General features: G+C 47.2%; 4 protein-coding genes across 8 annotated transcripts in view; 1 reads left to right on the top strand and 3 right to left on the bottom strand.

Moving 5' to 3' along the window:
• Positions 1-18689, bottom strand: part of LOC115120748 (chloride intracellular channel protein 4-like) — a 28750-nt gene extending 10061 nt beyond the window's left edge. The window contains exons 1-5 of one of the 3 annotated variants that reach the window (XM_065018950.1): positions 18597-18689; positions 1218-1327; positions 908-1033; positions 705-811; positions 293-474 (exon numbers count right to left, since the gene is read on the bottom strand). In XM_065018950.1, the coding sequence (XP_064875022.1) occupies positions 293-474; positions 705-811; positions 908-1033; positions 1218-1327; positions 18597-18626 (555 nt within the window). In that variant the 5' untranslated portion in view covers positions 18627-18689. Of the gene's footprint in view, positions 1-292; positions 475-704; positions 812-907; positions 1034-1217; positions 1328-2012; positions 2353-18596 lie in introns of those variants that run through there. The other 2 variants (XM_065018949.1, XM_065018951.1) reach the window with 2 other exon arrangements.
• Positions 5813-10330, bottom strand: LOC135571837 (trichohyalin-like). Its single transcript, XM_065019008.1, has one exon. It carries the CDS (start codon positions 10166-10168, stop codon positions 5813-5815), a length of 4356 nt encoding a protein of 1451 aa, XP_064875080.1. The 5' UTR covers positions 10169-10330.
• Positions 11773-24388, top strand: LOC115132079 (calcipressin-1-like). 2 transcript variants are annotated; one of them, XM_029664317.2, is made up of 4 exons: positions 11773-12214; positions 22315-22488; positions 22907-23066; positions 23231-24388. In XM_029664317.2, the coding sequence occupies exons 1-4, from the start codon at positions 12092-12094 to the stop codon at positions 23419-23421; spliced, it is 648 nt and encodes a 215-aa protein (XP_029520177.1). In that variant the 5' UTR covers positions 11773-12091; the 3' UTR covers positions 23422-24388. The 2 variants fall into 2 exon arrangements, with proteins under 2 accessions (XP_029520177.1, XP_029520186.1); XM_029664326.2 differs by lacking the exon at positions 11773-12214 and adding an exon at positions 19975-20595.
• A 1101-nt stretch (positions 24389-25489) lies between these two features.
• On the bottom strand, positions 25490-27316 carry LOC115132091 (small integral membrane protein 11-like). Of its 2 annotated transcripts, none has more exons than XM_029664338.2 (3): positions 27204-27316; positions 25890-26129; positions 25490-25726 (listed from the first exon to the last, which is right to left on the bottom strand). In XM_029664338.2, exons 1-2 carry the CDS (start codon positions 27225-27227, stop codon positions 25926-25928), a joined length of 228 nt encoding a protein of 75 aa, XP_029520198.1. In that variant the 5' UTR covers positions 27228-27316; the 3' UTR covers positions 25490-25726; positions 25890-25925. The 2 variants fall into 2 exon arrangements, with proteins under 2 accessions (XP_029520198.1, XP_064875024.1); XM_065018952.1 differs by lacking the exon at positions 27204-27316 and adding an exon at positions 26703-26870.
• Between the last annotated feature and the right edge of the window lie 222 nt (positions 27317-27538).

Below are 27538 nucleotides of genomic sequence, written 5' to 3'. Positions count from 1 at the left end.
TGTGTAGTCTAGGTAGCAGTACCTTTATAATGTGTAGTCTGGGTAGCAGTAACTTTATAATGTGTAGTCTGGGCAGCAGTACCTTTATAATGTGTAGTCTGGGCAGCAGTACCTTTATAATGTGTAGTCTGGGCAGCAGTACCTTTATAATGTGTAGTCTGGGCAGCAGTACCTTTATAATGTGTAGTCTGTGCAGCAGTACCTTTATAATGTGTAGTCTAGGCAGCAGTACCTTTATAATGTGTAGTCTGGGCAGCAGTACCTTTATAATGTGTAGTCTAGGCAGCAGTACCTTTATAATGTGTAGTTTGGGCAGCAGGTTGCAGTCTGCCAGTGTGAGGTCAGGTCCATCCAGGAAGCAGCGTGTGGACTCCTGAGGGTCTTCTGTGCTGTTGGCATCGATCTCCTCCGGCAGGGGGGTCCTCAGGTATTCATCCAGCCGCCTCAGAGACTTCAACAGGGCCTTCTCCAGGCCTGCACCCCCACCCCACCCCACACCATGCCCCCCCCACACACACACACACACAGACACACACACAGACACACACGCGCACACACACACACACGGTATACTGTGAGTGAACACAGACAGACAGAGATGCACACACACAGACATTGTAATCACAGTCAGAGACACACAGGCTACAGTGTAAACACGCAAACACACAGTACACACACGCAGTACACACAAACGCAAGCCTCACCGTCGTTGGTATCTTTGCGGGGGTTCTTGATGTAGGCAGAGAACTTGGAGAACACATCTATACCTGCGGTGTTTGACTCTGGGTGATTAGTCGCCAACTTGGGGTACCTGAGAAAGATATATCAGACATCAGGATTGATCAGTTGAATCCAGGAAGTGGTCGTTTGATTGACAGGCAATAGACAGGAAGTGGTGGGTGTGTACCGTGGTGGCGTGAGTTTTTCCTCAAGGAACTCTTCTATCTTGTTGACGTCGACCTTCACCTCCCCGTTAAATGTGACGAATGGAGGGTTGGTCCCCGGGGCCAGGTCCTGCAGGTCCGCCGGTTTCCTGTGTAACACATTATTACAAGGTTCTTACAGGGCTCCTGTGTCAGGGAACCCACATAAACTTCATCCAGCATTGATGGCTGAATGTCTTTAGAAAGTATTTCAAACCCTGTTGATCTTGATATAGAACACAATTGATTGATTGATTGATTGATAGACGTATCGGCCGATGGGATGATCCATACCTTTTGAGGTCAACTGTGGTGACGTTGAAAATAACTCCCTTCAGCCACAGAATCATGAAGAGGCGCTGGGAGAATGGACAGTTCCCGATGCTCTCACCATCACTGCCAGCCTAAGTAGGAGACACACAAAAGGTTCAGTCCAACTCATACACACACAGTTCAAATACATACAGTACATACAACAGGCCCCAATCACAAATGCCCTGGTCATTATTCCCTGTCTGGTAAAACACACTACCACAACATGTTGAATCAGCCCTGACGATCTCTTGCCACTAAAGGTCCTCAACAAACCTGAGAGATCATCAACAACACTAGCACCACCAGCAGCACCAGCAACAACAACAGCACCACCACCACCAGCAGCAACAACAGCACAACCACCAGCAACAACAACAGTACCACCACCAGCGGCAACAACAGCAGCATCACCACCAGCGGCAACAACAACAGCACCACCAGCAGCAACAACAACAGTACCACCACCAGCAGCACCAGCAGCAGCGACAGCAGCAGCAACAACAACAACAACAGCACCACCACCACCAGCAATAACAACAGCACCACCACCAGCAACAACAACAGCACCACCATCAGCAGCAACAACAGTACCACCACCAGCACCAGCAATAACAGTACCACCACCAGCAGCACCAGCAGCAGCAGCAGCACCAGCACCAGCAACAACAACAGCACCACCACCACCAGCAACAACAACAACAACAGCACCACCACCAGCAACAACAACAGCACCAGCAGCATCAAATTCCTCCATACTTCAAGCTCAACTCTTACCTTGACAAACAGCTCGATAGTTGGGAACCCCAGCTTTTTGGCTGCTATGTCAAACCAGGCCATGGTGACAACACAAGTCAAGGTATCAGTTTATGGACTCATAACCTAGAGGTCCAAAGACACAGCCCGATCCGTAAATCAATCTGCCTCCAATCAGTCAGGTTCTGTCAGCGAAACTCGTGAAAGTTACGGTCTCTGTCTGGGCTGACTGAGACCGGACCGGGTCTGAGGGTTCTGTAGCTGTGGGTGTCCATGATTGGAGTGGTAAGATCGAGGGGAGGTGGGTTTAGATATGCAGAGCAGGACAGTGAGACGTTTTGCACAGCACACTCCCTCTTTGTTAGCCACACACAGCTAGCATAATAGACACACTGTTTGGGTGTTTCCCTGTCTGGTGGGGCGTCTTTCGTTTATAGATTGTAGTTCTGATGTGTTGAATTCAGCTACAGGTACTGACATAATGAATTAATAATAGCCCATGCCAAACAGAGAACAGCGTGCAAACTTGTTTAGATACGTAATCAGGTCCATGTGCCCCTCTACAATAATTTCTTCCTGATGCAAAAGTTTCAGTTTATGATTCCAGTAAAATTATCTCATTCACTGCCCTTAATAACCTAACAATGCAGAAACTCTGCCTCTTTTGGTGCACCAGGATACGTTTTAATTAATCCTCAAACAACAGCAACAATAGGCACCAACTGACTGACCCAGAGTCTGTGGGTATGGTGTCAGTGTAGGCTGGCAGAACAGTGTGAGGTCTGTTCTGGGGTCAGTGTGTGGGAGTTGATGGAATCCTCAGGTCTGTTCTGACCCTGATGGAAAAGCGCAATGTGTTTCTCACACAAACACAAACGCACGCACACACACACACACACACACACACACACACACACACACACACACACACACACACACACACACACACACACACACACACACACACACACACTGAAAACGTACTCCTCGTAGGCAACCAACCATACTGTGCATGCATATCATAGAAGTACCTCATTGGGTAGAAAGTTGTCAACAACATAACATTGTTTGATCATGTATATTTCTACTGAGATCATTACAAACCCAACCAACTCTGACTCATCACACTTCAACTCTGACCCCAAAGTTAATGGCAATAGGTGACCATTCAAGTGTGTGACTTTGTTATCATAATGACAACAACAGCGGACCAATAAGTCAAATATCTGCATGTGTGTAGGCAGAGTGGGCCCTGTCACCCCCTCTTGTCCCCAGACACCCCAGTCAGCTCCATACCAGCAGGCCTGATAATCAGCTTATTGTCAGAGAGAATTAGAGAGAGAAAGAGAGAGAGAGAGAGAGAGAGAGAGAGAGGGGGGGAGAGAGAGGGGGAGAGGGAGAGAGAGAGGGGAGAGAGAGGGTCGAGAAGGAGAGAGGGAAAGAGGGAAAGAGAAAGAAAGCGAGAGAGAGAGAGAGGGGGTCAAGAAGGGAAGAGAGAAAAGAGAGAGAGGGGGGGGTCAAGAAGGGAAGAGAGAAAAAGAGAGAGAGAGAGAGAGAGAGAGAGAGAGAGAGAGAGAGAGAGAGAGAGGAGGGAGAGAGAAAATGCAAAAATAATTTCCTCCATGTTTTCCTTGAGTCTCTAACTTCGTTGAAAGCCACAGTTGGAGCTTGCTCCTGCCTCCTGCCTCCCCTGACCTTGGCCATGGAGCATACCTACAGTTGCTCTCACACCAAGAGCAAGACAAAGGCGTCTATTGTATTATGTGAGCAGGCGCCCCGGGAGAACAGGCCAGGATATTAGGACATTTTCCCCCAGGCTTAATCCTTCAGCTGGGCGCCAGGGCACCTTCATCAAACTCTGGAATGTGCCTTTGTTGTGTTGGTCACGTCCTGGGCCCATGGCATGCAGCCCTCCAGACCTACAACACCATAACAATATGCCCATTTTTAGCAGGAGGTTTTATCTAGGCGACTGACGGTTAGCACACATACAGTATTATGTAGCACATGTGGGAGTCAAATCCACAACCCTGGGGTTGCTATAGAGAGCCACACTCCAACCAATTGAGCCAAAGGAGGTACCATGTCAGGTAACTTTTTAATACAGGCTTTTTATAGACAACTGACCAGAAATACATGGCTCTAAGCAATACAGATGCGGCTAGAATGGAGCGTAATGATGTAGTGGCTCAATGTAGTACTCTCCACCTAGTCCTCAAAGCACTTTATATTGATAGTGGGCCACAGGTGATGCTACGGCAGCCATTTTGGACCAGAACACTCACTAACAACACTACTAGAATTTCCCTCACACACACGCACGCATGGGACAATGGGGCCGGCAAGACTGTGTGTGTGTGTGTGTGTGTGTGTGTGTGTGTGTGTGTGTGTGTGTGTGTGTGTGTGTGTGTGCAATCAGCTAAAGAGGGGTAGAATTACAGTAGGATATCACTCTCTTAATGGGATGAGATAACGAGATCACAGTGGGATCTCAGGCAACCCAGCGACATGACTCCCACATGCCAACACAATCACACACAACCCCAACAAAACACCTCACATGCAATCATAACACAAGGAATATTACACAACATGCCTCACACCCAAACCGTAAGTATGCTTGATGTTTCCTTAGCAACAGATTTTCAAAATGGCGGTGTGTTTTTGAATAAGTCCAGCAGGCTAATACTTTACTGGCCAGACACACAGACCCTCTTCTTTCCTTACTACATCACCTCTGACCTGCAGGGCCAAACAGTGTCTTTATTTCGACGTAAATTAAGTTACCTGCTAACTACTCCCTTACAGTATATTTTCCAGGCCCAGATCTGAAGCGAAGCCAGTATCATTGTATGTTGCCTTGTCGCTACACTCGGTGGTAAAGAAGAACAGGCCACAGAAAGTAGGCTAATGATAACAACAACGTCCTCTCTCTCTCAACGACTCCTGAAAGGCGGCCATTTCAAGTTGTCAAATCGCATTACTTTAAACCAGCCAGGGGAGAATAGACCACAACAACAGAACAATGTCTGGGGCTTTGAGCGGACAGTGTCTGAGCTAGCCTTTATGACCAACTGAACATGACTATAGACCAGACACTAATATAATTAGCAACTAAGTAGCTAAGATAAGCTAAAAGGTGGGCTAGGGCTAGTGGCTGGCATGAGTTTTCATATGATGCTAGCTAGCACGCTACATGTAGCCCCATGTGTAATCTATAGAACAGGATGACAGGAAAGTTCCATTACGAGCTAAGTAGATCATTCTCGAGGATTCCGAAACACTGATTGGATTACCATGTGAGAGTTGGAGGCAGATAGAGAGAGAGAAAGAAGGAAGAGAAGGGGTGGGTTTGTATTGTTGTGACATGTGGACAGATACATCTTGTAGCCGTTACCTGAATAGAAGCTACACTTGACTTTGAAAACATGCTAAACTATAACCTGCCACAAGTGGAGTTGCCAATACACGAAGACAATGGCAGAGAGATCTATACATCTTAGACCACACCCCTCAGTGTTCTTCAGTCCTGGTCCTGCGCACCCACAGGATGTGCAAGGTAACACACCTGATTCAGGTAATCAGCTGATCGATACAGCCTGTAGCTCTACAGGACCAGGGAGCACTGGGGTCTGTTCAGGAAGATGCAACATAACAGAACTTTCAGATATAAATGTACTGTGTACTACACAGGGTGTATTGTAGATAGAACACATGTGATTGCCTGTCGTCTAAAAAAGGGAATTGTGTCAGCTTTATTCATCACATGTCTATCTGCAACGTTCTTAACGTCATAGCTAACCCATAGTTAACCCTTGGTGCTACTGTACCTTGACATAGAGGGAGATCTCGTACTCCTGGGGGTCCGGACTGTCGCTGTCTTCCTCGTAAGGAGTTGGGCTCTGCAGCCTCACAGACTTCTTTGGCGTCTTCTCCTCCCCCTGCGCCTCCTTCTCTTTCTTCACCTCTATCTTCACCTCTGTCCTCTGGTGCATGAACGTGGGCACTTCGTCCATGACCACCACCTTCTTCTTCTTTTTCTTCACCTGCTCCTCTCTCCTCTTCGGGGAAAGTACCTCCTCTTTGAGCACCGACTTCAGCTCCTTTATCCAGTCCTCCCTCCTCTCGGGGGTCTGAGCTTCCTCTGGGGACAACTTCTTAATCCCGTCCTCCTTCCGCTCAGGGGTCTGCACCTCCTCTGGGGACAACTTCTTAATCCAGTCCTCCCTCCACCCAGGGGTCTGCGCCTCCTCTGGGGCCTCCTTCTTGATCCAGTCGTCGCTCCTTCTGCGGGTCTGCGCCTCCTCTGGAGACAACTTCTTAATCCAGTCCTCACTCCTCTCGGGGGTCTGTGCCTCCTCTGGGGCCTTCTTGATCCAGTCATCACTCCTTCTGTGGGTCTGCACCTCCTCTGGGGCCTCCTTCTTGGCCCAGTCCTCCCTCCTCCAGGGGGTCTGTGCCTCCTCTGGGGCCGCCTCCTTGTTCCAGTCGTTGCTCCCTCTGCGGGTCTGCGCCTCCTCTGGGGCCGCCTTCTTGTTCCAGTCGTTGCTCCCTCTGCGGGTCTGCGCCTCCTCTGGGGCCTCCTTCTTGTTCCAGTCGTTGCTCCCTCTGCGGGTCTGCGCCTCCTCTGGGGCCGCCTTCTTGTTCCAGTCGTTGCTCCCTCTGCGGGTCTGCGCCTCCTCTGGGGCCGCCTTCTTGTTCCAGTCGTTGCTCCCTCTACGGGTCTGCGCCTCCTCTGGGGCCGCCTTCTTGTTCCAGTCATTGCTCCCTCTGCGGGTCTGCGCCTCCTCTGGGGCCGCCTTCTTGTTCCAGTCGTTGCTCCCTCTGTGGGTCTGCACCTCCTCTGGGGACAACTTCTTAATCCAGTCCTCCCTCCACCCAGGGGTCTGCGCCTCCTCTGGGGCCTCCTTCTTGATCCAGTCGTCGCTCCTTCTGCGGGTCTGCGCCTCCTCTGGAGACAACTTCTTAATCCAGTCCTCACTCCTCTCGGGGGTCTGTGCCTCCTCTGGGGCCTTCTTGATCCAGTCATCACTCCTTCTGTGGGTCTGCACCTCCTCTGGGGCCTCCTTCTTGGCCCAGTCCTCCCTCCTCCAGGGGGTCTGTGCCTCCTCTGGGGCCGCCTCCTTGTTCCAGTCGTTGCTCCCTCTGCGGGTCTGCGCCTCCTCTGGGGCCGCCTTCTTGTTCCAGTCGTTGCTCCCTCTGCGGGTCTGCGCCTCCTCTGGGGCCTCCTTCTTGTTCCAGTCGTTGCTCCCTCTGCGGGTCTGCGCCTCCTCTGGGGCCGCCTTCTTGTTCAGTCGTTGCTCCCTCTGCGGGTCTGCGCCTCCTCTGGGGCCGCCTTCTTGTTCCAGTCGTTGCTCCTCTACGGGTCTGGGGCCGCGCCTCCTCTGGGGCCGCTCCTTCTTGTTCCAGTCATTGCTCCCTCTGCGGGTCTGCGCCTCCTCTGGGGCCGCCTTCTTGTTCCAGTCGTTGCTCCCTCTGCGGGTCTGCGCCTCCTCTGGGGCCGCCTTCTTGTTCCAGTCGTTGCTCCCTCTGCGGGTCTGCGCCTCCTCTGGGGCCGCCTTCTTGTTCCAGTCGTTGCTCCCTCTGCGGGTCTGCGCCTCCTTTGGGGCCGCTTTCTTGTTCCAGTCGTTGCTCCCTCTGCGGGTTTGCGCCTCCTCTGGGGCCGCCTTCTTGTTCCAGTCATTGCTCCCTCTGCGGGTCTGCACCTCCTCTGGGGCCACCTTCTTGTTCCAGTCGTTGCTCCCTCTGCGGGTCTGCACCTCCTCTGGGGCCACCTTCTTGTTCCAGTCGTTGCTCCCTCTGCGGGTCTGCACCTCCTCTGGGGCCTCCTTCTTGATCCAGTCGTTGCTCCCTCTGCGGGTCTGCACCTCCTCTGGGGCCTCCTTCTTGATCCAGTCGTTGCTCCCTCTGCGGGGTGTCACCCTATCTCTTTTTACTGTCGCCTCCTCTTTCATTTTTCCTTGTCTCAGCCTTGTGGGAGTTAGCAGCATCTCATTCAGCAGTTGTCGTTTCACCTCCTCTGTTCCAGGGAACCCATTCTCTATCCTGGCTTTGCGACTTTTGACCCCTAGCTCCACCTCTTCTTTCTTCTCTTTCCTTCTTTCCTTCGCTGTGTATTCCTTCCCAAACTTTACTGGCTCATCCTTAGTGGCAGGCCCTGGCTGTTCTACTCTCTTGCAGCCTCCCTCTAATGCAGATTTAGACTCATCCTCAATGAGATCTTCTGGCTCTTCCGCCATCTCAATCGCTACCACTGATTGTGAGTCTAGATTATCGTCAATGTTTGTCACTGGCTGTTCCTCCAACTCACCTCCTCCCTCTGCTCCTCCCGTCCCTATCTCTGAGACCGGGACTGGATTATCCATCTCTTCAGCCCCTCCCACCTCTGCAGCTCCGAGCTCATCCAGAATGACCTCTCCTGGCTGTTCTTTCTCCATGTCTCCTCCCTCCTCAAGCTCAAAAGCCTCCTCGACATGCTCTAAATCCTTGTCGTCGTCCTCCTGTGTAGCTTCTTCTGAACCCTTGAGTATCTGTACCTGTGGCTGAGCTACAACTTTGTCTTCTCTCTCTTCCCCCTCTTCTCTGGCAGCATAATCAGGCTCCAAAGCCTTTTCCGTCTGTTCCTCCATACCACCGCCACCTCTTCTCTCTTCCTCTGCTATGTCTACATTATCCTCCTTCTTTTGCTCCTCCTTTACTTTGCTGCCTTCTGTGTCCATCCCCACCACCGCATTATCTCCAACCTGTTGCGGCTCTTCCCTCTCCCTACCACCTCCCTTCACTGCCCTATCACTGTCACCCTCTTCCACCTGTAGCTGCTGTTCTGTCTGTTGTAAACCTCCCTCCTCTTTAGAGCCGTTCTCACCCTCCTGACTCTCATTGGGCTGTATCAGTGGCTGTGCCTTGCTCTTGCACCCTCCCTCTACCTCAACAGGTGGAGTGACAACATCCTGTGGCTGTTGAGCTGTGGTTGCCTGACTCTTGACGACTCCAAGCTCTATGAACTCATTGGTAACAAACAACGGGGGCTGGTGCTCTGTCGCTTGATCCCCCTCCTCTTTTTTCTCTAAAACTGCTTTAGTTGTCTCTCCCTGTTCTTCTGTAACAGGGCTTTTAACCTCCTCTTTTTTCTCTTTACTCTTCTCACTTCCCTGCTGGTTCTCATCCCTCTCTTCTTGTGAAACCTGTCGATTTTTTGCCAATTTATTGTTACTTTCCTCGGTCTCTCCTTCATTGTCATTGGCTGGCTGATGTTTAGGCTCCTCTTCCCGTCCTCCCTCCTGCCGTGTTTCTCTGACCTCATCACTAGTGGACACCGTTTGAAAGTCATCGGTCACTTGACTCCCGCTTTCATCACTCACTCTCGCCATGCCATCATCATTAGTCACCTGGCTGATGGGCATCTCCGCATCCTGACCGCCACTCTGCTCTCCCTTTGTTAACTCATCTGTAGTGGATGTGGTTTCTGGCTTTCGACTCTCTGTCCACAGCTCTTCTTTACTCTCCACCTCATCATTAGTTGACGGGACTGGCGGTTCTGTTGTCGTCAAACCGACATTGTCCTCTGTCTTCTCTGTCTCATCAACAGGCAAAATTATTTGTGCCTTTTCTGCCTCTGGAGATGTCTCCAAGGCTTTCCTCTCTACCTCATCATTAATGGACTCAGTTTCAGGTAAACTAGGGGGTGGTGGGGGGAGAGGATCTTCTCTCTCCTCTATTTCTCTCTCTTTGTCCGCCCCTGCTGACTCCTCCTCTCTCTCAGCGAACTTCTCTTCTTCAACAGCCTCTACAGATTCCTCCTGCTCTTTCTCCTCCTCTTCAATTACAACAACTGTCACGGTCAGCTCCCGCTCCCCTTTATCCCCCTCTCTCTTTTCCTGTAAACCAACCTCCTCTTCAATCCCCCTCTCCCCCTCCTCTCCCTCCTTTCCTCCGCTCCCGCTAGCTTGCATCGTCACTTCGAAATGATCAGCTGCACCTGCCATCCCAATGTCCTCCATGTCCTCGCCCACCTCCTCCCCCAGTTCTAACACCTCCTCTGCTAGTTCTACATCCTCCTCCTCCTCTTCATCTCGTTGTCTCTGTCTGTCCGGCTTGGTACAGGTTCCTATAGGGCTGTGGATGATGGCTCCATTGGAAAGGTCCGGGCTGAGGCCATTAGCTTCAGACTGAGCCATGGTTACTGGAAGACCAACACACACTGGGAAGGAGTGTGTTCAAGGTTCCAACGAGTATGTGTCCAGGAGTTCAAGCCAAGTTTGAGAAAGTTAGATAAGTGTGTGTTTGTAGGTTCCACGGACACACGCACAGCTTCTAGTTGTCGCTGCCTGGGGCTCCAATCTGTAAATAGTGCCTGTGTACAGTTGGTCAAAGTACAATCTCTTTCTCTCTCTCTCTCTCTCTCTCTCTCTCTCTCTCTCCCTCTCCCTCTCCCTCTCCCTCCTTCTCCAAAGGATTAGGCTGAGTTTCAGAAGTTGATCCCCACATGACCAGCCTGCCTCATTTAAATCCGTCCAGAGCCTATATCCCCCCAGCCCAGCCCAGCCCAGCTCCAGAGCCTATATCCTCCCAGCCCAGCCCAGCCCAGCTCCAGAGCCTATAACCCCCAACCCCCGCCCAGCTCCAGAGCCTATATCCTCCCAGCCCAGCTCCAGAGCCTATATCCTCCCAGCCCAGCCCAGCCCAGCCCAGCCCAGCTCCAGAGCCTATACCCCCCCCACCCAGCTCCAGAGCCTATATCCCCCAGCCCAGCCCAGCTCTAGAGCCTATATCCCCCAGCCTAGTCCAGCTCCAGAGCCTATATCCCCCAGCTCAGCCCAGCTCCAGAGCCTATACCCCCACAACCATGCCTAGCCCAGCATAGCCCCAGTATCCCACATCCCTCCCCATACCCCAGGCCCCTCTACTCCACTCCAACCCCCATCCATTCAACCACTTCCCTAACAATCTCCTCCTCCCGATGGCTGCCTCCATACATGCCCCCCCTCCAATCATAAAACACATCCAACAAGCCCCCCTCCTGCCCTGACCCCTTGGCAGTTTTCAGTTCTCCTTTAACATAACTCATAAGCTGAGCCTCTGCTGAGGTCAGTGAGGATGCCCTGAGTTAGCTTTTCAGTAAACCACAGTTGTCCTAGTACAATCCCTTATCCTCTTTCAGGCTTTTTAGGCAGAGTAGACCTATAAAACCACTGTCTGACAGTCAGAGGCATCGGAAGGTAAAGGATTGCATTGTTGACCAAATTGAATTATTCACACAAGAGAATTTTGGTACAAAAGGATGAATAACCTTAGTAATTATTTATCTTTTAAATGTCATTCTTCGATGTAAACATATTGATGATGCTTCCATCATACTCTTCAAATAAAGAAGATCATCTAATACTGACTGTAGGCCTTACGTTTTTCAACGTTAGAGGGCAGTATTGCTTTGTCTATAATGGTAGTAAATATGATAAAATAGCAGGTCATTTACATATAAATAAATAGACTTCACTTCAGTAGACATAAGTATGGCATTTGCAACGAGCAGTTCAGGGCAAAATTACAGTGTCCTAAAACTCAACACTGACAGTGGCAGCTAATATGCCATCACCTTCAGAGCGTTCCAGTAATTTGCAATGGGGTAAAGCGCTGCGTAGACATCACTGATCTAAAACAGACTGTATGAGTCAAACTCGTTATCATGTAATCTTTTGGACAATCCCGAATTGCAGTGATCAGTGAAGCTGCGTTGCGACAGTTCTAAACCGGAAAATCGCATCAGCTGTTTTTCGTCCCCTTGACGTCATCTCCTTTAGTCGATGTGCCACCAGCTCTATACCAGTACTTTCAGTTTTTATTGTAATATGCGTTTTGAATATCATTTACTGAGAAATATTTGGCCATAAAACAACATAGCTACATTAGTTATTTAACTTTTGCTCATTAATTAATGACGACTCTAAGGAGCTTGCGATGAGATAGTAGCTAAGCGCTTCTGCTAGCTAGCTAGCTAGATGAAAGCTAACGGAGGACCACAGTATATTTAGCTACAGTGACTGCTAGGTCCGAACTGCAAGTTGAAACAACTAACCTGGCGCGACTAGAACAAGTACAAGATGCAGAAATCAGAGAAAAGCGATGGTGCTGAGGCAACGGTCGGTGTGCAGTTTACCGACCTTCCCAACGCCCTTATCGCATGCAAAGTAACTGAAGATGTTTTCAATGACCAAACTCTGAAGGTAAGGATGTGTGTTATGGTGGATCAAAGCATTCAACCAAAGCAAGCTTGCATTACATTACAATGGTTCCCTACTAAACAACTTAAACCTATGTGTGTGTGTGTGTGTACTCATGTTCAATCCAAAGATAGTATTACATTCCACTCCTCCAAAGAATTGGCATCTTTCTAAAGATGAGTCTTAGGCTCCTAGTTGTGTAGTTCCAATCCACCACTCACACCCTCATCACACACATGGAAATTGTTCCCTTCCATCCCCTGCCTGATTCCATAGGGGTTGGAACAGTTCCATCAGCAAGAACATTACTAGATTTCCCCCCATAACAAGGCCAGAATACAGGAAGCTTGGAAAAACTGAGATTCTGTCCTAACTGGGCCAGAATCTCAGAGTTTAGCCAAGGACAGATGCACACCGGCAGAGTGTTTATTTGACTCTTTCCTTGTCTTCTTTCCTTCATGACCACTTAGCTAGCCAATAAGTGAAAATGATATGGCACAAACATGTCTAGTCATCTCTGCTCCTCTCACCGATCTCTTGTCAGGGGTTTTGGCTGATGAGGCTGTGACCTCTTTGTCAGTCAAATGAAGGCCACTGGAAGTAGACGATGTCATAACACACTGTAATCAGAACAATGGAAAAAGGTGTGTGCTCTAACTATGCCAGATGTCCTTCAGGAGATCCCCCTGAGAGGGAGAGAGTTGGCAAGCAGGGGCCCTATTCAGTCAAAAGCGTTTCTGGACTTTGAGGATATAGCCTAAATTATAAAACAAAGATTGGTATCTTTAGTAAAATGCATATCTGGTACACACTCTCATTATCTCAGTCTCTGATAACATCTAGCCTTCCTGAGGTCAGGTGAATGTGTCACAGGGGCTGAGTTTTTGTGTTGGAAATCTGACTAATGTATTTTTCAGTGTACACAACATTCTTCCGCTCTGTGTAGGCTAGTCTTTGATTCAGAGAGAGTTTCCATTGGAGCTGGCAGGACGCAAGGAACAGTAAGGACAGCAGTCATAAGCAGGAAGAGATGAGGTTGAAAAGGGGAGAAATTAGAGACTTAGTTTTATGTAAAGACTAGGCCCTATGCCTTGCAATTTGTTTAAAGCAAATCGAATAAATCCACACACTAGGGCTGTCCCGATAAAAACATTTATATTGGTTGACCGAAAGTCGTCTGTTCTGCATATAACAAATAGTATGTCTATATATCAAGGGGGGGAAAAAACACGTAAAAAATTGAGTGATCGGAATTTTTAAACGTATTTTTCCATATGCCCTAATTGCTGGACTATAAGCCGCTACTTTATTCCCACACTTTGAACCTTGCGGTTTATACAATGACGCGGCTAATTTATGGATTTTTCCCGCTTTCGCAAGATTCATGCCGCCGCCAAAAAACTGAGCACCGTCACATAATGTGACGTAAATCGAGTGCGCTCAAACTTCCCATCATTCTGATTACGGTAGTAATTTTGTCACCCTCATCATGGCAAAGACACGGAGAAATGCATATGATGCAGCTTTCAAGTTGAAGGCGATCGATCTGGCTGTTGGAAAAAGAAATAGAGCTGCTGCATGGGAGCTTGGCCTTAATGAGTCGACTATAAGACTTTGTAAACAGCAGCGTGAGGAACTGACTCAGTGCAAAAAGACAACAAACCTTTCAGAGGGAAGAAAAGCAGATGGCCCAAAGTATTTGCAGCCACTCAACATCAGTGTAAATCGTGCATTTAAGGTGGCGCTCCGCTCCGTGTTCAGTGGGAGGCTTGGATGACAAGTGGGGAGAAATCCTTCACCAAAATGGGCCGCATGCGAAGAGCAACTTATGGTCAAGTCTGCCAGTGGGTCCTGACAGCTTGGAGCATTGTCAAACAATCCACTATCATCAACGGGTTTCGAATGGCTGGACTGCTGCGTGTTGAAGGGGCAGCATGAGCTCAGCGGGGTATTTGCCTCCGGATGAAAGTGACGAGAGCGACAATGAAAACGATCCAACATCGGATGAAGCAATTCTGAGGCTATTCAACTCCGACACCGAAGGAGATGACTTCAGTGGTTTCAGTGCACAGGAGGAGGCTTGGTAAGCTACTGTTTTAATTTTTGTTACAAGCCGTGTTTCGTTAAAGCCTATTTATTTTTGTTACAAGCCGTGTTTCGTTTAAAGGCTGTGTAAAGTTAATTTGTTTCAATGTACCGGTAGGCACCTGTGGCTTATAGACATGTGTGGCTTATTTATGTACAAAATACATATTTTTAAATAATTCAGTGGGTGCGGTTTATATTCAGGTGCGCTTAATAGTCCAGCAATTACGGTAGACACACTCTATTTGTTTTAATAAAGTCAACTATATGCATTGAGCTTGAATGATGCTTTAAGCTCACTGTTTGATGAAATAAGACGCAGATGACTCAAGAGGGAGCCAGAGATCAAGATAACCAGAAGAAAAAACCTTAACCTGACCCAACCATCCTCCTGAAGTTGCTGGTAATGGGCTACACAAGGAGTCCACAACCTTTCTCATGAGCAATGCCAATTTATCTTACAATTTCTACCGATTTGCATGCTAGTTATGGTTTTCAAATGCACTTTTTCATGGAACAGTTTCATTTAATTTAGAATAACATCTTCACATCACAAAATCATTGTCATGTGGTTAATCAAAATTCTATCTAAATAAAAATGATACAAACTTAAAATGCAACTTCTATTGCCATTGCAACTATGTAGAAATAGCCTACATAAAGCCAACAAATAAAAACATTGCAGCCTGCAGGTAGAAAATATCCTGATAAAAGAAATATCATATAAATCACATTGGCTACGCATGGCCTGTCTGCAACGAACTTGAAACTATAACTATTAACTTGGGTCTGGCCCAGCTCACACTAGCAAACTTGCAACATTGTATAACATATTCTGGGCCCTCAGTTTCCTGTGCCAGTGAGCTTAAGACAGACACAGCTGTAGGTTATTTGCGCAATGGATAAGAAGTAATCAGGTAGGTCTATTTTATGACATTTCCACTGAATACGAGCATGACATTTTTCCCTTTCACACTGAGTTGTTATCGAAAGGGAGAGAGCTGTAAAGATTTTTCAAATACACTACCGGTCAAAAGTTTTAGAACACCTACTCATTCAAGGGTTTTTCTTTATTTTTACTATTTTCTACATTGTAGAATAATAGTGAAGACATCAAAACTATGAAATAACACATATGGAATCATGTAGTAACCAAATCAAAATAGCCACCCATTGCCTTTATGACAGCTTTGTAAACTCTTGGCATTCTCTCAACCAGCTTCAGCTGGAATGCTTTACCAACAGTCTTGAAGTTCTCACATATGCTGAGCACTTGTTGGCTGCATTTCCTTTCCCACTCTGCGGTCCGACTCATCCCAAACCATCTCAATTTGGTTGAGGTCAGGTGATTATGGAGGCCAGGTCATCTGATGCAGCACTTGGAACCCAAAATCTCCAATTTGGACTCCAGACCAAAGGACACATTTCCACTGGTCTAATGTCTATTGCTCATGTTTCTTGGCCCAAACAAGTCTCATCTTCTTATTGGTGTCCTTTAATAGTGGTTTCTTTGCAGCAATTCGACCACGAAGGCCTGATTCACACAGGTCTCCTCTGAACAGTTGATGTTGAGATGTGTCTGTTAGTTGACCAGCGTTGGACTAGTAACCGAAAGGTTGCAAGATCGAATCCCCGAGCTGACAAGGTAAAAAGCCGTTAACCCACTGTTCCTAGGCCGTCATTGAAAATAAGAATTTGTTCTTAACTGACTTGCCTAGTTAAATAAAGGTAAAATTAAATTAAAATAAAGCATTTATTTGGGCTGCAATTTCTGAGGCTGGTAATTCTAATGAACTTATCCTCTGCAGCAGAGGTAACTCTGGGTCTTCCTTTCCTGTGGCGGTCCTCATGAGAGCCAGTTCCATCATAGCACCTGATGGTTGCACTTGAAGAAACTTTCAAAGTTCTTGAAATGTTCCGTATTGACTGAACTTTGTCTTAAAGTAATGATGGACTGTCGTTTCTCTTTGCTTATTTGAGCTGTTCTTGCCATAATATGGACTTGGTCTTTTACCAAATAGGGCTATCTTCTGTATACCCACCCTACATTGTCACAACACAACTGATTGGCTCAAATGCATTAAGAAAGAAAGAAATTCCACAAATGTACTTTTAAGAAGACACACCTGTTAATTGAAATGCATTCCAGGTGACTACCTCAAGAAGCTGGTTGAGGGAATGCCAAGAGTGTGCAAAGTTGTCTTCAAGGCAAAGGGTGGCTATTTGAAGAATCTCAAATATTAAATAGATTTGTTTAACACTTTTTTTGTTACTACGTGATTCTATATGTGTTATTTCATAGGTTTGATGTCTTCACAATTATTCTACAATGTATAAAATAGTAAAATAAAGAAAAACCCTTGAATGAGTAGGTGTTCTAAAACTTTTGACCGGTAGTGTACATTGAGGAACGATTGTAATTCTCAATGGATGTAAAAACAGACTTTGAAGTAAACATTACTTTGAGAAGCTCCACAGCTCATTAGTGGTGGTGCATTAAGCCAATCAGAAATACAATCAGATCCACAAATGGGCACATTTATATGCCTACATTTGCACATAGGCCAGGTAGCATATAGGCCTACTTCAGTGCATAATCAGGTGCGCGTCCTTACTCAACGTTGACAGGAGCGCTCCAAACAAAGGAGGAAAGAACAACCATCAACCAGTCAACTAATTGGGGTCAGCCCTACCACACACGGTTGCTTTTGTTCATGAGAACCAAGTGTCAACTCACCATGGGTCTACTACACACTACTATGGGCCATACAAACAGTACTGTTGTGCGAAACAACAAACAGAAGTCAATGCTGTATGGAATTTACACATTGTTTGTTTAACATAGAGGCCTAGCTGGTGTGGTGACATTGGTGAATAGTGTCCGATTCAGCTGAAATGTATTTTCCTACTGATAGCCTCTTCCATGGACGGGAGGGGGCAGAAACAGTGAGACAGGTGCTCAAACCAGAACAGCTGGTCAAGCCACACATACTCCAACTCTCTCTCACTCACTCACTATCACACACACACTCTCTCACACACACAGATCAATGATTGAAAAATCAATTGGGCTTAGAAGGAAGTGAAACAGGGTAAAGGTCATAAAAACTTGACTGTTTGGAATAAAAGTGTTTTTCTTTTCACAGGGTCACGTCCTTTAAGGAGCTTTGAGTCAGCTGAGAGATCATGTGATGGAATATTCCACTGTGTGCATCAACACTGTGTTCTCCTTTAGGAATGTTTGACAAAGACACACACCGTTTCCATCCTATTCAGATATTCATCTAGTTTTAAGACCTGTCCCTGCCCTTAATCAGGTAAACTGTCCTGTCCAAATCAGAATGGCTTCCCTCCTGCAGTAAGGGCCACACATTATTACAACAGGTCATTTTAATACAGGTCACCGCCAGGGACTGGCCACACACGTGACACCCCAGAGGTTACCGAATGGAATCTGTGACCTGTACTGTCTTACTGTACTCACTGAGGGATTTGCGTGGTAGAGATATTTGATTCACAAAGCCTCAGGCCTGGAGAGAGAACAGAGCAGGTAGTGTGTGTGTTCTTGCACGCTAGTACCAGACTGCAGCTGGTAGACTTAAAGCTACATGATGTAACTTTTTGGGGGGCAATTTGACCAAATTGACATATAAATGTGAGTTATAGATCTGCCATTCTCATTGAATGCAAGTCTAAGAAGCGGTATGTATATCTGTTCTATGTGTGCTATTTCTGTTCTTCCCATTAAGTTTTATTTTTGCGTCTTTTACTTTCAGTTTTGTACACCAGCTTCAAACAGCTGAAAATACAATATTTTTGGTTATAGAAAATATATTTCACAGCGGTTTAGATGGTACAATGATTCTCTACACTTGTTTTGTCACAAACTGAAATTAGGCGAACAATTTAGAATTTTAGCCACCAGGAAATGGTGTAGAGATTTCTCCATATTTAAGTACTTTAAGTACTCTGCCTGAGTACAACCTCTGTGCACTTGTCTCTCTCTACGATGTGCTGGGGGGACAGAATCTCTTTGTTGTCTAGTCTTTGATGTAAAGGTGTGCATGCGTCTGTGCTGTTTGGTTTCTGGTGCTCTTCATAACTATCAGTGACACTTTGGTCTTTCCTGCTGTTTCTGCCACTCAGATCAGACAATGGTGGAGTGTTCTAGAATATACAACCAGTTCTGAGGTTCCACCTGTCACTGTCTGAGGTCACACTCTGCTGTTCTAGGTTCTGTCTTCTAGCCGACTGGCTTGTCAATCACAGCCAACGGCTAGTATGATTTGTTACTCACTACCTTTCGTGTAGCGGCAGCTGGAGACGACATCTCAGACAAGAGTTGATGATCTCTGCATGCAGAATAAAAGTAGTGCTGTCAAAAAGTGTCAGTCGAGGGTCCAGACACAATACCTCGATACTGTTAACTTGCATTTAGGCCTGTGGGTGTAGTCTTGAGAAAATGGATGTGTAGGCTAGTTTGAAAGTTTGTGGGTGTTGTATGGAAACATGTGCCTCCCTCCTCTTCCTCCCTGCAGAGCAGCTGAGGTTTAATGTGAGTGTTTGTGTTTGTTGTTGTTAACCATCTCCAGACCTGTGTGTGTGTGTGTGTGTGTGACAGTGTACGTGTGTGTTAACCATCTCCAGACCTTTGTCCTACCCTGTTAGTCTCACACACACACCCACACTATCTCTTTCAGAGCTCCTTTGCATAACACTCATTGTGGGGGGGGGGGCTCTCAGCCCTACATTTTTTCCGTCCTCTGTTTTGGTTTCATATTCCTATTTTCCATTCCCTCACTGGAACATTTGCTTTCTCACACACACACACAAACACACACACACAGATTGTCACTTCACTACTAACACACAAACAAGTGTATACTACATTTAGCACATACATTATAGACACACTTGCTTAGCCTTTACTTTAGTCTCTCTCTCTCTCTCATACATTTTCCCTCTCACAGCACCTCAGTGCTATTAATACCACTCTCATAAAAGCTTCTGTGTTATCAAGCCTCCAGCTGCATACTTTCCATAAGAACCAGTTCTCCTTCATCTCTCTCTCTTCTTCCCTTACTCTCCACACAGACTTCTGTTTTTCAGGCTGTCTCTCTCCCTTTCTCTCATGTACTCTGTGCTTCTGCCACCTCTCTCTTTTAGTCTATCTCTCTCGTCTGTGTCTCTCTGTAGTGAAGCTCTCGGGCGTATTTATACCCAGAATGACGTGTGTTTTCCACGGCTGACGCTCAGCAGGCCAGAGTCATGTGCCCCGATAAGCTGATTCAGTGTGTGTGTGTGTGTGTGTGTGTGTGGTTTTATTGTTTCAGAGTCATGGCTCAATTTCTGATTTGCACATATTTTCCATTCACAACTAAGCAACATATTTGTCATATGTTTTGTGTGTGAGAGAGAACAAGAAAAGAGTGAAGAGATTAACACTTCAGTCTGCTAAGGATTGATTTAGTTATTTTCCAGTCCTCTGTCTTTCTGTCTCACTGCCTCTCTAATTAGTCAGCAAAGGAGAGAGGGAGGGACCATGTCTGAGTGAAGGAGGGAGGGAAGAAAGGAAGGACACACCCCCTGTGTCAGCGGGTTGGCTGGGAGTGAATGAACCATGGAACGAAGGAAGAGAAGAGAGAGAGGGAGGGGCTGTGGTGTACGTCAGTTGTGACTCTCATATAAGTGGCTGCAGAGGCAGAGAGAGCTGGAGACCAGACAGAAGGCTGTATTATGAGACTTTTACAAATGCAGCCCATAGTCTCGTTGGAATGTTCTACAGCCTAGACGGAGGACCGTTTTCAGCTGTCGTGTAGCTGCCTGTCTCTGTCCTACAGACCTCACTGCCAAGGGTGGAACCTGAGAGCTAACTCTGCATCTGGGCGAGCTGCTCAGTAGATAACTGCTTCCGGCTTGAACGTCACTGGACATTTTGGCTCTTCATTTGGCCAGGACTGCAGGCTTTTGCAGCTCTCTTAGTGGGGTGTGGACTGTACAAACAGAGAGAGATAGAGAAGAGGAGGAAGTAAGGGAAACAGGAAAAATACGTTTTTTTTTTTTTTGTGGGAACGAGATCTCCCTCAACCCTCACGCTGGGGAAGGCGGCGCAACCCCCCCACACCTGTCATCTTCATCCCGGCCCCTCCTCACAAACTCTGACCTCCCGCATTATCAGGTGGAAAGGCCTCTGCCTCCCTGCCCTTCCCATCATGCACCTCAAGACCACCAAGTGTAACGCCTTCTGCCTGGTTGCCTCGGTGACCAACCAGGAAGTGTTTGACAGGCCTGAGTCCCGGGTAAGAAGGCTTTATATGTCGCCTCTGATCTGTCTCCTAAAACTGATCTAAAGTCAGATTCTGTAGCCTTTGAGGTCCATTTCCCAGTGGTTGTAATGGTTAAGTAATCTGTTCCAAGATCTGTGCTTGGCTGCAGCTTGTGATTAATTCTCACTGAACTAATCGTTCCAAACTGCTTTAGACCAATGAGATGCAGCGGTCCTCATGGTCTGAGCTGAGCTCCTTTCAGACCGCTGTCACACTGGGTCTTTCTTTAGCGACGGACCCCGACACTCACCAAGGCCAGGCACGCACACAAGTTGAGCAGGGTTGCCATGACAACCGTGCAGTGTTCCTCATTTTAAGGGGACAGTTTAGTCAAGCATTTTGCAGCAGCTATTTTTAGAAGGGCGGGGGTGGGTAACGTTAGGCCTGAAAGACTGAAGATATGAAACGAGGTTGGTGACAGTGTTTTCGGGAAAGGTACTTACAGTACAAGTCTTCATACACTTGACAAATGTGCCTTTCAAATCACAATGCATTTGGCCTTTATAGGGTTTGGTTTTATTGTCATTGTGCCTGGACTGGTCTTGGATTTTTATTTTTTACCCCCTTTTCTCCCCAATTTCGTGGTATCCAATTGTCCAATCGCTGCAACTCCTGTACTGACTTAGGAGAGGCGAAGGTCGAGAGCCGTGCATCCTCCGAAACACGACCCAACCAAGCCGCACTGCTTCTTGACACAATGCCCACTTAACCCGGAAGCCAGCCGCACCGATGTGTCGGAGGAAACACCGTACAACTGGCGACCGTGTCAACGTGCATGCGCCCGGCCCGTCACAGGAGTCACTAAAGCGCGATGGGACAAGGACATCTCGGCCAAACCCTCCCCTAACCCGGACGACGCTGGGCCAATTGTGCGCCGCCTCATTTGTCTCCCAGTCGCGGCTGGCTGCGGCACAGCCTGGGATCATACCCGGGTCTGTAGTGAAGCCTCTAGCATTGCGATGCAGTGCCCCAGACCGCTGAGCCACTCGGGAGCCCCTTGGTTTTATGCTTTTTGTTGGGCTTCTCTCCCACTGCTGGTTCTCTCCCAGGCCACAGTCTCATAACTGTAGTTAATGTTTGTTATCTGTGGGATCATGGTGACTGAGCAGTTTTGAGAAGCATAGCCTATTTCTGGGTAAACAGACCATTATGTATTTAATGTATTACGTCATCCCATTACTAATGCTGTGTGGTAACATCACTCTCACCCTCTCTTTCTCTCTCACCCTCTTTCTCTCTCGCCCTCTCACCCCCCTCTTTCTCTCTCGCCCTCTCACCCCCTCTCTCTCACCCTCTTTCTCTCTCGCCCTATCACCCCCTCTTTCTCTCTCGCCCTCTCACCCCCTCTTTCTGTCTCGACCTCTCACCCTCTCTCTCGCCCTCTCACCCCTCTCTCTCTCACTCTTTCTCTCTCGCCCTATCACCCCCCTCTTTCTCTCTCGCCCTCTCACCCCCTCTTTCTGTCTCGACCTCTCACCCTCTCTCTCGCCCTCTCACCCCCTCTCTCTCTCTCTTTCTCTCTCGCCCTATCACCCCCTCTTTCTCTCTTGCCCTCTCACCCCCCTCTTTCTGTCTCGACCTCTCACCCTCTCTCTCGCCCTCTCACCCCCTCTTTCTCTCTCTCTCACCCTTTCTCTCACCCTCTTTCTCTCTCTCTCTCTCGCCCTCTCTTTTCTCTCTCTCCTCCTATAGGCCAGTTTTGAGTCTCTGTTCCGCTCCTTCGACCCGGACGTAAACTTCCAGTTCTTTAAGAGTTTCCGGCGTGTGAGAATCAACTTCAGCGATGCACTGGCTGCCGCTGAGGCGCGGCTCCGACTGCACAAGAGCGACTTCAACGGCAAAGAGATGCGCCTCTACTTCGCACAGGTAGAGACACGACTTCTGTACATCACCTAATGCCCCCATACTTTCAGTTACTTGGATCTTTTGGTAGTGGAAATATGCTATGCATTACAAATAATAGCTCCCAAGTGGCGCAGCGGTCTAAGGCACTGCGTCACTAAAGACCCGGGTTCGATCCCGGGCTGTATCTCCGTGATCGGGAGTCCAATAGGGCGGCGCACAATTGGCCCAGCGTCATCCGGTTTAGAGGAGGGCTTTACAAGTAGGCCGTCATTGTAAATAAGAATTTGTTCTTAACTGACTTGCCTAGTTAAATAAAGGTAAACAAATTATTTAAAAAATGTGTTCATCACTTTGGTTTAGCTAGCAGCAGTGTTGGCACTGATTGATTCCATTGATCTACATTGAGCCTCGTGTCTCGCCCCCCCCGTCTGCCCTGCAGTCCGTCCTCATAGGCAGTCCCCGCCTGGAGCCCCCTAAACCTGACAAACAGTTCCTGATCTCCCCCCCAGCTTCGCCACCAGTAGGGTGGCAGCAGGCCCCGGACGCCGTGCCCGTCATCAACTACGACCTTCTCTGTGCCATCTCCAAACTAGGGCCAGGTACAACACACACACACACTTGCTACAATGAGGATGGGAACCTAAAATTAGAATTGATTTTAATTCAATGTGATGGAATTACAGTAGCTGTCCTTTGTATTGCCATCAGTTTGATTGTGGCCAGTCCTACAGTATCAACGGTCCTCTCTCCAACTCTAAATTAGGTGAGAAGTACGAGCTTCACACCGGCACCCCCACCACCCCCAGCGTAGTGGTCCACGTGTGTGAGAACGAGCAGGACAGCTCGGGGGGCGAAGACGACACAGAAGGAAGCACCAGCAGCAGCAACCGCCCCCCTCGCCCCAAAATCATCCAGACACGGCGTCCGGACATCACCCCCGGCGTCATGCAGTGAGCAGCAGAGAGAAGGGGCGCTCTAACATCCACAAAGCATGTCTCCCACATCTGCCTCTCAGAAGTCAATGACAACCTGGCCCCTGGGAGGATGCTGTTGGGACATGTAATACATCTTCTCTAACACTAGGGGGAGTTGCATCTCATAGCCCTGCCTTTTCATGGAGAGAAAGAGCGAGAGACATTCATCTCTTATCATTTCACATTTAATTTCTCTTTCGTCCTCCATTTGGAACAATATTAGACACTTGAGAGAAAGAGAAGTAGACAGAGAATAAAGAGCAAGGGATGTTTTGAATAGTTTTGCTGTAAAAAAACCAGTTTTACTTCATTTGCTTTGTAACCGTTGTATATGTTCATGGTCAGGCATGGTAGTGTGAGAGCGAGATGTTGTAGTCCTCTCTAGAGAGACACCGGGGGATCAACTTTCTTTGGATTCATTGTGACTTGTAATTCAGGACCCCGTAACAAACCCTGTCTATAGACTAATTTCATACTGTGTACTGGATCCATCATTTTCTTGTCTATAAGATGTGTGCGCATGCTGCAGTGGAGGCCGGCTCGTAATAATGGCTGAAACGGCGTCAAACTATGTGTTTGATACCATTCCACCTATTGCGCTCCACTCATTACCACGAGCCCGTCCTCCCCAATTAAGGTGCCGCCAACCTCCTGTGGAATGCTGCCATCACTAGCTCAGTGATTTACAATGTTTCACTCATCGAGGAGTACAAATGACATTCTATTTGATGACATCACAATAGACCTAATTATTATTCACGAATAATTCCTAATGGTCTTTACTCCAGGCCTAACATTTGTAAGCAGAACACTTCAAAGTTACTTTCTTAGCAAATGAACCTGTCAAGGAGTGAATTCTATAGTAGGTCTCCAATAATGACTCCTCTGCTTCCATAGCATTGAGATATGTTACTGTATGTTAATACAAATACAATACTCCCCTCCTAGTCCATCCTCCTTTGATTGACAGAAATGGCTGCCATATCACATGGGGCAGGGATGGCCTCCTGCATGGGTCTTCATAGCTTACTGTACATTTTTGCTGCACATCTTCCTGGCCAGTATGGCTGGTCTCACTTGACTTACACGGCTATTTTGGGGCCGACTGGGGGCCATTAGGGCTCTGAACTGCAGTTACTGTAGGAGGGTTGGTTGTGTGCGCTGCTGTCAGAGAGAGGGGGTTCATAGGTTGTAGTGGGAGGCTTGTGTAGATGCACTGTGAAATGTTTAATGCATGCGCCATCACAGCACATCTGGAATGAAGTTATCCACCCCAGCGGTTTAGTTGCATTAGTCATTTAGCTACTTTTGTACTCGAACTATTGACATTCATTATAATACTTTGAATAATAATCTAGTGAGTTATCATGTAATAAATACTTCACCGCTAAAGTCATGTGAATGTGTGGTTTATTTTCATCAAATGTTCATAGGCAAGTACTGTCTGGAGCCACTTCACATTCTGGCCATTTGGTGGCACTTCGCTGCCTCCCTATGGTGACAGTTGGATGTGGACCCTTTCAAACTATCACCTTTACAAGTTAAAGTTTTGTCACAGGCACAAAGATACAGTGAAATGCTTAACTTGTAAGTTCTACCCAACAGTGCAGTGCTCAATATCAAAATAACTAATAATTGTTTTAGAAAAACATCAGAAATAAGAGGAAGCTTTATAAACAGGGTCAGTTCCAATGCCAAATTTACAATGTGCAGGGAACTGAGCCATGTACAGCCACTAAGACTTCTCAATAGTCTAATAATACATTTGATTAAGTGCTTTTCACTTAACGGAGATAATCAGCAAGTTTTTAAAAAATCTATAAAATCATTCAAATAAGTACCAGAAGTACACTTATCATACAGACGAACCAGGGAAAACAGTCAACATGATAAGACTTTAGTGCTATAGTGGCTTCCTCATCTCCTTGATCAGGAAAAAATAAATGCCCCCTAATGTGTAGTCAATAGACTGACCACCTCTCCATCACACCACTGTCTCCAACATTCAGCTCTATACATCAAATGTGACAAAGAAAGGCAGCTTCAACAGAGGTACAAAAACAGTCTTTATTTACAAAACATCTGGTGGCTCTGAAGTTAAAAGTTTGTGTAAAAAAAGAATGACACCTGCAGCAATGTCCAGGACCCCAGGCCTGTTCTGGGTGAGTACTGTCCAACAGGAACTAGACATCTCAACACTTCCTCCCCAGATCAGCCAATCAGAGTTCCGCCCCATCCTTGGAGCATGTAGGTCCCCAGTCTGGTCAGGTGACATACTGTAGTTCCTGGGAAGAAAGGGGCAATGTTTAGCTCAAACTGACCAATAACTACTGTACTTTAAGACATCATACCCTTTGAAGCAGCTTTGAAAACACCCATTGTTATCTCCCAGTCTATATTGCTGACTGATTTCCAAATGGACTCATTTTGTATTGTATTCACTTTCACCTTTCATCTCCTCACACTCTCCCTTGTTCCTCCGGGTCAGTCATCCTTCTTGTTGTCCAGGAGCTCGTTATCCAGGAGCTCCTGCACCTGCTCCGCTATCCTCCTCTGCTCTGCCCTCTGTATCTTCAGCTTGGCCTCTTCCTTCTTTGCCTGATAGATCTTCACTCCAGCGAAGCCCAGGCACAAGACCAGGGTCTTCAATGCCAAGATGTAGAAGAGCAGAGGGACATTGTCCAACGCCTGGAGGGAGAGAGAGAGATAGAAAGGAGCAGGGTGATGAGAGAGAGAATGAGGCTATGTGCTGTGTGTTTAGGTCATGAAAGCTCATGAAGGCTGGTAATGTACAGGTTAATTCACTATAGAACAAATCTATAAAATATAAATCAGCCGTTCTGTGGCAAACTAGATGGAAAGAAAATGAGTTTGTTTGACCAACAAAGTTGTCCGACTTAATATAATCCTCTGTCATGCTCAATTGCACAGTGGACCAAGTCACTCTCCACCAGCCCCTCTTTACCATCCCTCAAGGAAGGAACACTAGAACAACGGTTCCCAACCATTTCTAGTTACTGTACCACCAACTCAATTTTGCTCTGCCCGGAGTACCTCTGAAGTACCCTCTCGTGCATTTTACCAGTAAGCCTATGGTCTCATGAGCCTTCTCAGGTACCCCCTGTGGATTCCCTGGTTGAGAACCACTGCTCTAGAATTCCACAAGGGACCAAAATACTACACCGACCCCCCCCCCCCCCCCCTCAACCCCCACACCAAAAAGTCCAAAGACTAGAAGTCAGCTGACACCCAAACAGTCACCATAGTTGGCAGGACAGCTGCAACCATCCGTATACTAGGCCGGTCTTCTGTCACACACACGCGCACACACCAAATTAGCTGATCTTTTTATAATTAGAACCTGTCCGTTCAGTTACTTGTAAAATGTGCTGACTTTTAGATCTGCTTCTCTGCGCAGCGCCTGCTCAAGACGACCCTCGTGAACTAGACCAAATAAACGGTGCTGCGTAGGCTGCAGTATTTATAGCAAGACTATCCTAAAAACGTTGCAAATGCGTCACTGTACAAAGCACTCATAACAATGTAGCTAACCAACAACAGAGAATAAAAAATATCTTAAAACGTAACACTGCACTGTCCCTGCAAATAGCAAGTGTCACTATCAAGTCACAACAACATTGGAGAGGATGGGCAGCTTGCCAGACATCAACGACCTCGTAGCGGAATAAGGGACGATTTATAGAACACAATACAACAAAATTGTTACTATTGAATAGACTTTTATTAATATATCTGACTTACCTTCCAGTTGATCATGTGGTCCATGTCTGCTGTAATGTGACGTTGGACGGAACTGTGTTAAGAAAGTGGCTTTGGGTGAAGTTTCCCCTAGCACAGATATATGTGGCACTGCTCCGGGAGGAGGTAAAGTATAATGTATTACTTCTGGGGCGGGGCTTAAGACATTTTACCAATAAGAATGCAAACTTTGTTTGATGTACATTATTTGGACCAATCGTCATCTAAGAGTCGTAGAACAAACCGGTAGGTTAGCCAATGAATGGGCACTGAGAGTTTCACGGGAAACATGTTATGACGAATGGAAAAGAACCGTCTAGAAGTGACTCCAGAGATAT

This window comes from Oncorhynchus nerka, linkage group LG5, assembly GCF_034236695.1.
Source record: "Oncorhynchus nerka isolate Pitt River linkage group LG5, Oner_Uvic_2.0, whole genome shotgun sequence".
NCBI classification, from domain to species: domain Eukaryota; kingdom Metazoa; phylum Chordata; class Actinopteri; order Salmoniformes; family Salmonidae; genus Oncorhynchus; species Oncorhynchus nerka.
The sequence above is the reverse complement of the archived record's forward strand: the minus strand, read 5'-3'. Positions and strand labels throughout refer to the sequence as shown.

Excerpts from the sequence above, each read along its gene's own strand:
- LOC115132079 (XM_029664317.2), top strand. The coding sequence starts at position 12,092 with ATGCAGAAATCAGAGAAAAGCGATGGTGCTGAGGCAACGGTCGGTGTG. Across the intron at positions 22,489-22,906 it reads TGCGCCTCTACTTCGCACAG|TCCGTCCTCATAGGCAGTCC; the intron begins GTAGAGACACGA and ends TCTGCCCTGCAG. Across the intron at positions 23,067-23,230 it reads CATCTCCAAACTAGGGCCAG|GTGAGAAGTACGAGCTTCAC; the intron begins GTACAACACACA and ends ACTCTAAATTAG.
- LOC115132091 (XM_065018952.1), bottom strand. The coding sequence starts at position 26,729 with ATGGTTGCAGCTGTCCTGCCAACTATG. Across the intron at positions 26,130-26,702 it reads CAGCTGTCCTGCCAACTATG|GCGTTGGACAATGTCCCTCT; the intron begins GTGACTGTTTGG and ends CTCTCCCTCCAG.
- LOC135571837 (XM_065019008.1), bottom strand. The coding sequence starts at position 10,168 with ATGGCTCAGTCTGAAGCTAATGGCCTCAGCCCGGACCTTTCCAATGGA.